Genomic DNA, 12,381 nt, shown 5'->3' on the forward strand with positions numbered 1-12,381 from the left:
CGTGCTTGTTCTAATGCTGTCCGCAAGAAGGAGAGGGCCTATAAAAGTTACCAGAGACAACCCATCCCTGAATCACATCTTCTATACGTTTCTGCCCGGATTCTTGCTAAGTCTGTTCTTCATCCGTACTAAATGCTCTCCACTCTCTAACTCAAATTCTTCCCGCTCCTACTGACACCTTGCCAAAAACCTTTCTAACAACTTTACCTCATCATCCTTCCCTCCTCTTTTCTACTCTGATGGCTCTGTAGCTATTTCTTCTACTGATAAAGCAGATCTCTTCGCTCAAACTTTCTCCTCCAATTCCACCTTAGACGATTCCGGTACTGTTCCTCCATCACATCCCCTTTTTGACTTCCTCATGGCTGACATTAAAATTTCTTCAGCTGATGTATTTTCTACCATCACAGGCCCCAATACTAATAAGGCATATGGGCCTGATGGAGTCCCTCCTGTTGTTCGCAAAAACTGTGCTTCTGTCCTTACACTCTGCCTAGGCAAACTCTTTTGCCTTTGCCAACTTGTACCTTTCCTTCTTGCTGGAAGTTTGCTCTCATCAACCAGTCCCAAAGAAGGGTGGCCATTCCCAACCCTCTAACTGTCATCCAGTTGCTTTAACATCCTGTATCTCAAAAGTTATCGAGTCAGTTCTTAACAGAAAAATTTGAAAGCATCTTTCCTATCACAACCTTCTTTCTGATCGTCAGTATGGGTTCTGTCAGGGACGCTTCACTGGCGATCTTCTCACCTATGTTTCAGACTCCTGGTCATCCTCTTTTCGGGACTTTGGCAAAAGCTTTGCCATTGCACTTGACATCTCAAAGGCTTTCGATTGAGTCTGGCATAAATCGTAAATTTCCAAACTGCCCTCGTATGGTTTCTATCCTTCTGTCTGTGCCTTCATCTCTAGCTTTCTTTCTGGTCATTCTATAGCCGCTGTTCTAGACGGCCGTCGTTCTCCAAGATCTATTAACAGTGGTGTTCCTCAGGGCTCTGTCATATCACCAACTCTCTTCCATTTATTCATCAATGACCTTCTAAGCTGTACATCTAACCCAATCCACTCATACGCTGATGACTCCACCCTTCACCTTTCTATTCGGTTCCCGCAATGTCCATCTCAACAGTTGCTTCAACAAACAAGGGATGAGGCAATGGCACATGTAATGTCTGACTTGGCTCGTATCTCTGACTGGGGTAAAAATAATCTGGTTGTTTTTAATGCATCAAAGACTCAGTTTTTACACCTATCAACTCGATAGAATATTCCACAGGTATACCCACTAATGTTTAATAATATTCGGCTTAATCCTGCATCATCTTCGAACATGCTTTGGGTTTCATTTACTCGGGACATATCTTGGAAAGATCATATTACATCTCTTGTAAAATCTGCTTCCAAGAGATTAGGTGTCCTAACTTGACTCTTTTCCTTCTTTACCTCTTCACAATTGTTGACCCTATACACGGGTTTTATCCGCCCCTGTGTGGAGTACAACTCTCGTGTGGGGAGTCTCCCCACATACAGCTTTTCTCAGTAGGGTGGAGTCAAAGGTTTTTCATCTCATTAACTCTCCTCCTCTTACTGACTCCCTTCAACCTCTGTCTCTTCGCTGCAGTGTTGCATTTTTATCTCTTTTCTGTCACTACTTCAATGGTCACTACTCCTCTGAACCGTCTGCATGCATTCCTCCACCTCTACGACGGGCGTGTAGCACCCGTCTGGCAGCAAACTCTCATCCCTTTTCTGTCCAGCTCCCTAAAGCAAGAGTTAACCGTTACTCCCAGTCCATCATTTATGCAACAGGTCAACTCTGGAACTGTCTCCCTCTGTCTGTATTTCCTGCTTCCTATGATCAGTTTTTCAAATGCAGTGTGTCACTCCAGACATCTCGAAATGAAATGACCGGATATTGAATTTGGCTCTCTCTTGTATTTTGTTTTTCTCTTGGAAGGAACAATTTTGCGGGCTTCCGGCCTTTCATTCCATCTTCCTCACATTAAAAAAAAAAATCTACTATTTATATCTTTCACTCCCCAGCTAACTTCATTGGCACACTGTCTAACTCTCTTTACCTCTTTCCAGAACATTTTCTTACATTCCCTCCAATTTACACTCAAATTCCTCCCAAATTCCTCATCCACTCTCTTCTTACCCTCTCTTACTAATCTTTTCACCTCTCTTGTCCTCTCTGCATGTAACTTTCTCTTGCGTCTCTCAGCTTCTTCCACGCCAGTGTTTCTGATCCACTCACTCTATGCTTTCTTCTTTTGTGCCACAGCCTCCCTCATCTCTTCATTCCACCATGCTGTTCCCTGCACCCCGTTTTGTCTTCTCTTCAACCCACACACCACCTCCCATGCAGCACAAATTTCTTCTGTGACTATCTTGCACACACCTTCCACATCCCCCATCTGCTCGAATCCATATTTACGCAATGGCATCTCCACTTCCCTCTTAAATTCTGCTTTTTTTCCCTCCTCTTGTAATTTTTCCACTCTCCTTGTATGCACTACTTCCACCTATCCTTCCCTTCTTCTACTTCTCCATTTCCTTTGGACCTTGATTCTGTGGTCAGAAAGTCCACTTCCCCAGCTTCTGTATACTCTTGCATCCATTACACACCTCATCCTTTCATCCAAACACACGTAACCAGTCATCACCTTCCGTTCTTTCAGTTCACCACCCACCCTTCTTATCACTTGCCACATGTACCTATGGATCATTTTGTGCCTGAAGAGGGTATTGACTCTCACCAACCCCCTCGCAGCACAAATGTCCACTAAAGCACTGCCATTCTCATCCATCTCTGCAGGCACACCCCACTCACCAACCACTCCATCCACCTTAACATTCCCTACTTTTCCATTCGTATCTCCAATCAAAAACACTTTCTCGTTCCTTTCAAACTTTTCCAAGTATGCATCCATGTTTGTCCAGAACTCCTCTTTCTCTCTCCTTGCACGATCTTGCATTGGCGCATACATGCACACAATCGTCCACATTTTTAGTCCAACTCTCAATCTTACCCACACATCCCTAAAGCCAACTGATCCATACTTTCTTATATTCTCCTTCCATCTGTTACTTACACCAATACACACTCCTTCTTTTGCTCTCTCATTCTCACCTACTCCCGCACATATTCCCCAACCATACTCCCATTCTTTCACACTCTCACCTCGTCATTTAGTTTCAGTTACTCCACATACATCCACTTTTGCTCCCACAAGCACCTAGACAATCTCTCTTTCACCTCATCATTTACACCCCATACATTCCAAGTAGCTATCTGTACCATGTCCTTTGTTCGGTCCTTAGTTATCACCTTTTGGTCAGTCCTGGTCTGAGGCTTCTTGTTCGTATTTTTAGCTGATTGTTTTCCGGGGAGGGGCACTAACCCTCCGCCAACCCACTTATTGTCATGTAGGGAACACGTGTTGATTGGTTATAAGGTTACCACCCAGCGTTGTAAATGCTTTCCTGGTTTACAGGAAATCATTTAGCTTGCCACTCAATGTAGAGCTACCCTAAAGACAAAACCACTACATTAAGTGGGTGGAAGTATGAAATACGTCACATGTTTATTGGAAAATATATGTTATTCATATTTTTCCCGTCCAAATTCTTCCGTATCACTTTCAAGAACATGGGCAGACGTGGTCGTAGAAGCTACCACATCAGCTTCCCTGTGCTTTTCAGCCTGTCTCTTGAGTCTTTCGACATCAGCTGCCATTTTTTGGCATCTTGAGTCGGCTCAACATGGGCCCAACTGGAAAGAGCCTCTGGTCCCCACTTTAGCTCTCTGATCATCTAGGTATTGCCTGTCCTGTATAGGAACCAGAAATAAGAAATATGTGCATTATATTGCATGCCCAATGGGATTCAGCTGAATAATGCACACATAGAACCAATTATAAATCAGAGAAAATATTCACCTTCTTTCTAGGAGGACAAGTGCAGACAATATGCTGGACTTGACAGTTTTCTTTGCTGCACTTCACAGATTTGTCATCACAGTTACGGACAGGCAATTCACATATACAGGCGGAAATATCAAAAAGCTTATCTAACTTTGCTTTCAGTTTCTGTTCCTGAACTGTAGGAAGAGATTTCCTGTTGATGGCCTTTGCATTCTTGAAGCACACTCTGTTGACCATTTTCACCACGTAATACTCTCCATGCAGGGTAAGCCGTGGGTTGACTGCCCTCCAGATGTCGATGACATCCTTTGCTATCATCTTAGCAGTAGCGTAATCTTTTACATGGGGATGACTGTTCTGCAGATAATAGCAATACTGTATTACTTGGCAGAGTGTAGGCGGTTCGGTTTTATCCAGCGGCGAAAGGTGACTGCAGAACTTTCTGGCTGTACCAGTCCAAGTTGACACTGCAGAATTGCAAGTTCTTCCCATTTTCAAGAAATGTATCACGACATAACATAACCGCAACATGAAAAAAGTCAAACTCAGTGAATGCACATATACTATGCTTTCATGCAAACGTAATTCTGAGTAAAATTGTGAAAAATTTCAATGGGTCACTGATATTGTATTGTCTTCATTAGATCGATTTCCTCAAAAAACTATACAAGTGATGGATCTAACACTTCTCGTCAGACATCATAATACTGAGTCCTAACTATCTTTACTTGTCCAAGATAGTAGTTTTATAATGAACCTACCCTACTGAGCATAGAGCCACCTGATATGGAAAGAAGAGTCATAAAAAGTAACAGAAAGGGAAGGGAGAGGTAAGATGAGAGGAAGGCAGACGGAAATAAAGTGAGAAAGGGGAAGGGAGATGTTCAGTACTACCATACATCAAGTGAGTGGATGATTGTTGCCACCACCTCATAATTTCAGTTATTGTTTAAATTATGTAATTACAATTGTTGTATGTATCTTTGTTTTAGAAATGCTTTACATTTAAGCTTTACTGGTTTCTGTATTTCCTCAGGATGTACACATTAATCTGTTGATTCCAGATCAGTGACTTATAAAAGTATTACATAGTTGCATTGATGTACCATGAAGTACTTGCCCACTAGATAGTGTACCGTTGTGTATGTAATGAAGTGATCTGTGATTCAGGTGTGTGGTGAGAGGGCAACTGGACATGCACAAGGCAGCTTGCAGTCAGTTCATCTGAGGAGCTGATGTTGACCCCTGCTAAAAGGTAATGACTGTGCCAAGACTCAAATCTTCATGTTTATGTTTCTGCCTCTGCCTTTATAAAGTGTTGTACTGTAAACCATTGTTTTGCATGGCTATAATGTATTCCTAGGTTGTACCATGCATTGTGTAAGTGAAATCTGCACAGAAAAAAAAAAGGTTAAGAATCCCTTTGTTTTGGTATTGGGGAAAATTGAATTATAAATATTCCCAAAGATTCCTCTTTTGGCTCTTTAAAGTTTTTGTTATCTTCAATACAGGAGTGATTCCAGTATTGTGTGGCTTACTGTCAAACTGTGCCACAGTTGATGCTATCCATGTCTCTGATGCACAATAATGAGGTGGTAGGAAGTTCAGAATACATTCCAAAAGTAATATAGCAGTTACTTGATGATTACACATTTTAAGGGTTAAAGATGTATTGGTCATGAATGAAACAGTAAAGTTATATTAAATGTTAAATTATATATTTTTTTTTATAAAAGTTCATGTTGTACACAGATTTGCAAACAAGCCCCTAGTAAGACAAAGACACAGTATTTTTTCTTTAGCTGTTTTAATATACATTTCTATATGTCTTTTATTGCTTTGCAAATTGAATAACCATTAAAATGAACCTGAACATTTTTTTTTCTTTTTTGTCAGTATAAATGAGCTCCATGCAAAATAAGGGTTCACTGGACCATGTACTTAACTTCATGGAAATGCTGGTCTAATGGCGGCTGTTGTTCCAGGTTCACAGCTGGAGTCAGAGCAGTAAAAGTGTCATAAACACTGTCGTCACTGCCTGAGTAATGGATGATAAGTACAAAACAGGACTGAGGGCACATCTTATGTTGTGTTAGCACATCCAACAAGAGGTACCTCAGCCAACAAATTATGGGTTATTATCCATGTAGTGTCCTGTGGAAGATTTTTTTTTTTTTTTCACAAAGCTGATTTGGATTATATACCTGGTGTGGTATCCTTTGCAGTATCTTTTACGGCAGAGACAAAGGGTAACAGCATTTGAAGTAAGGAAGATGGTGGTAATATGCCTGAATTGACTCAGCAGTGATGGCCTGTATGTTTAAAGTTACGGTTCAGAAGCATTCACGTGTTAGCAATATTTAATCCTTTGGCCGTGTTAGGTGACTGTGGTCGCCCTACCAATTATTCTTTGTGGCAAGTCAGGCAACCACAGTCCACAGCCCAAAAAAAACACATTTCCATCTACACGTCTGTTGTTTTTCTCTAAATACAGTAGGTTTTGATTTCTTTTATGTGCCAACAAACAGTATACATGTGTCTAGTGTATATATACAAGTGAAAAACCTTGTTTGAAGTAAATATCTTGTCATTATAGCAAAATTAGAGAATAGCAAAAATTATTTTTTCATTTTTTTCTCAGAAAATTACAATGTTCTTGTACAAATATGGTTAGTTTTGATTTCTCTTTGTGTGCCAACAGACAGTGTACTGTACATGTGTCAAGTGTAGATATACAAGTGAAAACCTTGCTTGACATAAATAATTCCGTCATTATTGCAAAATCACACAATTGCAAAAATTAATTTTCGCATTTTTTTCTTATAGCCTTAAAGTATTTTTGTAGAGAAATGTGCATTTTTTACCATTATCACACTAAAAAAATTAGAACTTCACAGTAATTTCCCATTGGAAAAGTAACAGTATAATTAGCACAATTTTTTAGGGACTTAGGCCGCAACCAGGGGAATGACCGAGAAATGATAGGTCGTGGCCAAAGGGTTGAAGGAATAATAGTCTGTGTTGAAATTTTATCCATTTTTTATGTTTTGAAATTTTATCCATTTTATATATGTACTATTATTATCCAGTAATAGTGATGAATTTTTGACACTGTTCATTGTAATGGGAGCATCTTATGACTGAGCATGGGTACAATGAGGGTAAGTCATCCTGTTGGTGGTAGACAGTAAGATTAACACCAAGGTAGAGTAACTGAAGTATAGTGGAAGTTGAGAGAGGTGGAAGGAATGATATAATGGAGGTGGTAAAGGAAGAACCAAATGTAAAGTTAGAATGTGAGGTGAGTTACAAAATATTGGAGGTGGTAAAGGAAGAACCAGATGTACAGTCAGAGTGTGAGGTGAGATACAAAATATTGGAGGTGGTAAAGGAAGAACAGTCAGAGTGTGAGGTGCGTGACAAAATATTGGAGGTGGTAAAGGAAGAACAGTCAGAGTGTGAGGTGGGTGACAAAATATTGGAGGTGGTAAAGGAAGAACAGTCAGAGTGTGAGGTGCGTGACAAAATATTGGAGGTGGTAAAGGAAGAACAGTCAGAGTGTGAGGTGTGTGACAAAATATTCCTCAGTGACAATGAGACTGTCCTGGACACAGTGTCCTCAGCTGAAGTTGAGCAGTTCAGATGTTTAGAGTGTGGTAAAGCATTTCCTTTTAAGAACAGTCTTACCCAACATGCAGTTATTCATTCAGGAGTGAAGAATTTCAAGTGTGATGAATGTGGTAAACTGTTTTCTCAGAAGGCTGGTCTCACTCAGCACCTATTAATTCATTCAGGAGCGAAGAATTTCAAGTGTGATGAATGTGGTAAACTGTTTTCTCAGAAGGCTGGTCTCACTCAGCACCTATTAATTCATTCAGGAGCGAAGAATTTCAAGTGTGATGAATGTGATAAACGATTTACACGGAAGGATCATCTCACTCGGCACCTATTAATTCATTCAGGAGTGAAGAATTTCAAGTGTGATGAATGTGGTAAACAGTTTACAGAGAAGTGTGGTCTCATCGAACACCTAGTAATTCATTCAGGAGTGAAGAATTTCAAGTGTGATGAATGTGGTAAACTATTTGCACGGAAGCAAGGTCTCACCAAACACCTATTATTTCATTCAGGAGTGAAGAATTTCAAGTGTGATGAATGTGGTAAACAGTTTACAGAGAAGCGTGATCTCATCAGACACCTAGTAATTCATTCAGGAGTGAAGAATTTCAAGTGTGATGAATGTGATAAACGATTTACACGGAAGGATCATCTCACTCGGCACCTATTAATTCATTCAGGAGTGAAGAATTTCAAGTGTGATGAATGTGGTAAACAGTTTACAGAGAAGCGTTATCTCATCAGACACCTAGTAATTCATTCAGGAGTGAAGAATTTCAAGTGTGATGAATGTGGTAAACAATTTACACAGAAGCGTGATCTCATCAGACACCTAGTAATTCATTCAGGAGTGAAGAATTTCAAGTGTGATGAATGTGGTAAACAGTTTACAGAGAAGCGTGGTCTCATCGAACACCTAGTAATTCATTCAGGAGTGAAGAATTTCAAGTGTGATGAATGTGGTAAACAATTTACACAGAAGGATGGTCTCACCAAACACCTATTAATTCATTCAGGAGTGAAGAATTTCAAGTGTGATGAATGTGGTAAACAGTTTACAGAGAAGCGTGATCTCATCAGACACCTAGTAATTCATTCAGGAGTGAAGAATTTCAAGTGTGATGAATGTGGTAAACTATTTGCACAGAAGGGTATTCTCACTCAGCACCTATTAATTCATTCAGGAGTGAAGAATTTTAAGTGTGATGAATGTGGTAAACTGTTTGCCCAGAAGTCTGGTCTCACTCAGCACCTATTAATTCATTCAGGAGTGAAGAATTTCATGTGTGATGAATGTGGTAAACGATTTACATTGAAGGAAAATCTCACCAAACACTTATTAATTCATTCAGGAGTGAAGAATTTCAAGTGCAATGAATGTGGTAAACTATTTGCACGTAAGTGTAGTCTCACCAGACACCTATCAATTCATTCAGGAGTGAAGAAGTTCAAGTGCAATGAATGTGGTAAGCATTTTGGTATGAAAAGTATTCTTACTAAACACCTTTTAAATCCTTGTGTAGGGAAGAGTTTCTAGTGTGCTTAATGTGGTAAACAGATGACTCAGTTGATGTCATGCAACACTGTTTAATTCATTAAGGAATGAAGAAATTCAAGTGTAATGAATGGGGTAAACAGTTTTATTATAGGTTCTTTCCAGTATCAGTTCAGGAGTGAAAAAATTTCAAATGTCATGACTGGAAAGCTGTGTAGAAAAATAAAAATTCTTATTCACTTGATACCTGACAGTTCATTCGGGTGTGGAAACAATTATATAGTTATGATATATGTGGCCATATGGAGAGGATGGAGAGTGAGAGACTGATGAGGAGAGTATATGTGAGTGAGGTGGAGGGGGAGAGAGGGAGGGGGAGGCCGAGGATGAGATGGAAGGACGGAGTGGAGAGGTATATGAGGGAGGGAGGTGTGAGCTGGGAGCAGGGCAGTGAAATGGCAGGGGACAGGGTGACATGGAGATGATTTGTTTGTGGCCACCCTGTATGGGATTAAGGCGTCTGGCAATAGTTAGATAAATGTGGCAAAGCTTGAAGAAGAAATTAGGCTTTAACCAGGCATCCCCCCTGTTTCCTTGCTCGCTGTTGTCGTGGGAAGGCTTCAGAGAGGTCGATTGGGTCTTGACGAGTGGTGGAGCTATGGTGGGGTCTCTGCTCTGTGCCCTCCCCTCTCCTTGGGTCCCTGTCACTGTCTCAACCAATTTTGCGAGGCTCTTTTTCTTATTTTATTGCTTTTTCCTTCCTTTTCCCCTGTCATCACCAAATAGTAGAGGCCTTTAGTTATGATACTAGTCTCAGCCCCTTTTGTCATTTCGGGCAAGACTGCTTCCTCCCCACGTGTTTGCCGTACATGGTGACCTGTATATTGCTTGCGCCCCTCAATTTGGGAGTTGAGTCCACCATGAGGCAGGGTGCAGTTCCCTGCTGTGGGCAACACGCTCCTTTAGTAGGTGGGTTGGCATAAGACAGGCGGTCCAATGTGGACTTGCTGGACAGATCGGCTGGCCATGTGTTTGCTCAGTCAACCTTGGCTAGGGTCAAGCAGGCCCTGTTTGATGGGCACCGCATTGGCCCATAGCTGCCACTCCACACCAAACCGTGTCCGCGTGTACCACTCCCGCTATCCCTGGGGCTGTTGGGTGAGTTGGACCCAACATTAGCCTCCCCTCATTGGGCTCTGTGGTGGGTGGGGGGGGTGAAGTCTACCAATTCACATTATATAGATACAGTTACTTCTCACCTGATTATGGTGACGACCCAGGACTCCCTTTTGACTGTGGCCTCAACTTCCCCTTCCCCTACACATTCGGTTACATTAAACACCCCATCCTTCCCGCCTACTGTGTCTTCCACTCCTCCAGCTTCTCCTCTGTCTACTTCAGTCAGTCCTACTATTGTCACACTTCATCCTTACCTTTCTCCTTCACCTCCTGTCTCTAATCCTTCTGTGTCCTCTGTCTTCCTCTCCCGACCTCGTCCTTCTTCCTGTGTACCTGCCTCGTCCCTCACCTCCTCAATTTTCGGTTCACAGACATGGTCAAAATTGTCAGTGTCCATGATACGACCAATGACCTCTCGCTCCACCTCTCTCTACTTTGACAAGTAGGCAGGGATGTCACCTTCTTGGCCTGTCCAAATGGTTCCCGCCTCCTTGTTGTTCACAGTGCTGCCCAAGCCGAGAAAGTGACGTCCCTGGTCAACAATGCAGGACAACCCATCTTCGTGTCCTTAGGCATCCAGCTCAATTCTGCCAGTGGCACCATCCGTTTACCATCTTCGATGTCTTTTGGCCAGAGGGCTTTCACAGATTGCTCTAATGACATTGAGCTAATCCTTTCAGAACAGCTTCATCCAATATGTTCAGTCCATTGTTATGCAACTCCTCCTTGTGGACGACGCCAAGAGCCTGCTAATATCGTAAAAATAGTTTTTACCTTTAGCGATCTGCCCCCCACAGTCATCATTGGAGGCACTGTTCTCCAAGTATGTGAGTATATTCCATCTCCTTACCAGTGCACATCTTGTTGGCGCTTTGGTCATCCAGCCAAATACTGCCGATCATCTGCAGTCTGCGCTAGCTGTGCACTGGCCAGTCATACCACCTCAGAATGCATTTCCACCATCCGATGCTGCCCTAACTGTCAGGGTAGCCATTCTGCCACCTACCAACAATGTCCCGTCTACCTCTTCAAAGCAGAAGTGTCCAGCGTCCGCTGGAAAACTGGCCTCTCCCTTTGTGAGGCTCGTTGCAGAGTTCGCGGCCTCGGTCACCATCCTAACGTTACCTATGTACGTGTAGCTCGTTCTCCTCCCATAGTAACTTCTAGTACCAGAACTATTTCATCTTCCCCTTCTGCACCTGTCTCTGTATCTGCTGCCCCTTCTTCCTCTCCTCCCACCTCTCGTCTTCCCACCTCTCACTCTGTCCCTACCCCTGTGACCGTTGTCTCCTCTTCCCTTCCTCCTAGTACTCCTATTTCCACCTCTCCCTCCTCTCTACCTAACTTCCCCTCTACCTCAGTCTTTCCCTTACAGACTACTCTTGATCCTGTCTCTAATTCTTTCTCTGTTTTAGATTCCTCAACCCCTACTTCCTCTCCATCCCCTTCCTTACCTGTTCCTTCTCTTTGTCCATCCCCCCATTCCCAACCACATCTCTCCTCTCACTCCTCCAGTTCTGTTTCTCATACTGGCCGTTTGGCGCCTCTGGCCCAACTTCCTGTCTGACCCCCATCCTCCTCTGGTGGTAAGCACAGACTACCCATCATGTTGGAATGTAAATCTCTCTTGCCCATCCTCCTACTTCTCCGGCTCGTAAAGTTCGCGCGACGAATACCTGCCCCTCTCGATCGATACACTCTGCCGCGTCGAAGTCCACATCTCAGCAGTCTCCTCAGTCATGTCTCTGGACTGCCTCACCACCGGCTGATTGTAATGCAAAACCCTCTGGTGATGACGACAGTGAAACCATCCCCAAGATTATGGATTACATTTTAACTTCTACGCCATATTCAGTAGACAGTGCTGTACCCTCTCTGTTGAAGTTCATCCTGTACTGCCTGATCTCCCTCCTACTCCTCTCCTTCCTTCATTTCCCCCTCCTTCACCTTCTGTCCCCTCCTCCTCTCTGCCCCCCTCCTTTTCCAGTTCTTCCAATACTCCTTCCCCTCTATCTCTCCCCATGCCTCCAGGCTGTGGTGGCCGTCCTGCTTGTCCACCACTTCCACCTTCTGCCCCTATTCCTACCATCCTAATGACTCAGCAATATATGTTACTATTCCGCATTATATTTTACTTAAGGATGGAAGTTTGGAGGGTGAGGTGC

At 42.7% G+C, this 12,381-nt stretch overlaps 1 protein-coding gene across 1 annotated transcript; it reads left to right on the forward strand.

The window, feature by feature from the left end:
* Nucleotides 1-7,060: 7,060 nt before the first annotated feature.
* Nucleotides 7,061-11,355, forward strand: LOC145416551 (uncharacterized). The gene is made up of 5 exons (XM_080285516.1): nt 7,061-7,085; nt 7,635-9,008; nt 10,135-10,195; nt 10,721-10,914; nt 10,997-11,355. The coding sequence occupies exons 1-5, from the start codon at nt 7,061-7,063 to the stop codon at nt 11,353-11,355; spliced, it is 2,013 nt and encodes a 670-aa protein (XP_080141642.1).
* The last annotated feature ends 1,026 nt before the right edge of the window (nt 11,356-12,381 follow it).

This window comes from Coenobita brevimanus, chromosome 106 (assembly GCF_032717465.1).
Source record: "Coenobita brevimanus isolate Jiangsu-jjx chromosome 106, ASM3271746v2, whole genome shotgun sequence".
Lineage (NCBI taxonomy): Eukaryota > Metazoa > Arthropoda > Malacostraca > Decapoda > Coenobitidae > Coenobita > Coenobita brevimanus.

Bases quoted from the DNA above. Each gene is read 5' to 3' on its own strand.
- LOC145416551 (XM_080285516.1), top strand. From the start codon at position 7,061: ATGACTGAGCATGGGTACAATGAGG. The intron at 10,196-10,720 runs GTGAGTTGGACC...TGTTGTTCACAG, and splicing joins GCTATCCCTGGGGCTGTTGG to TGCTGCCCAAGCCGAGAAAG. The intron at 10,915-10,996 runs GTTCAGTCCATT...TTTTACCTTTAG, and splicing joins AGAACAGCTTCATCCAATAT to CGATCTGCCCCCCACAGTCA.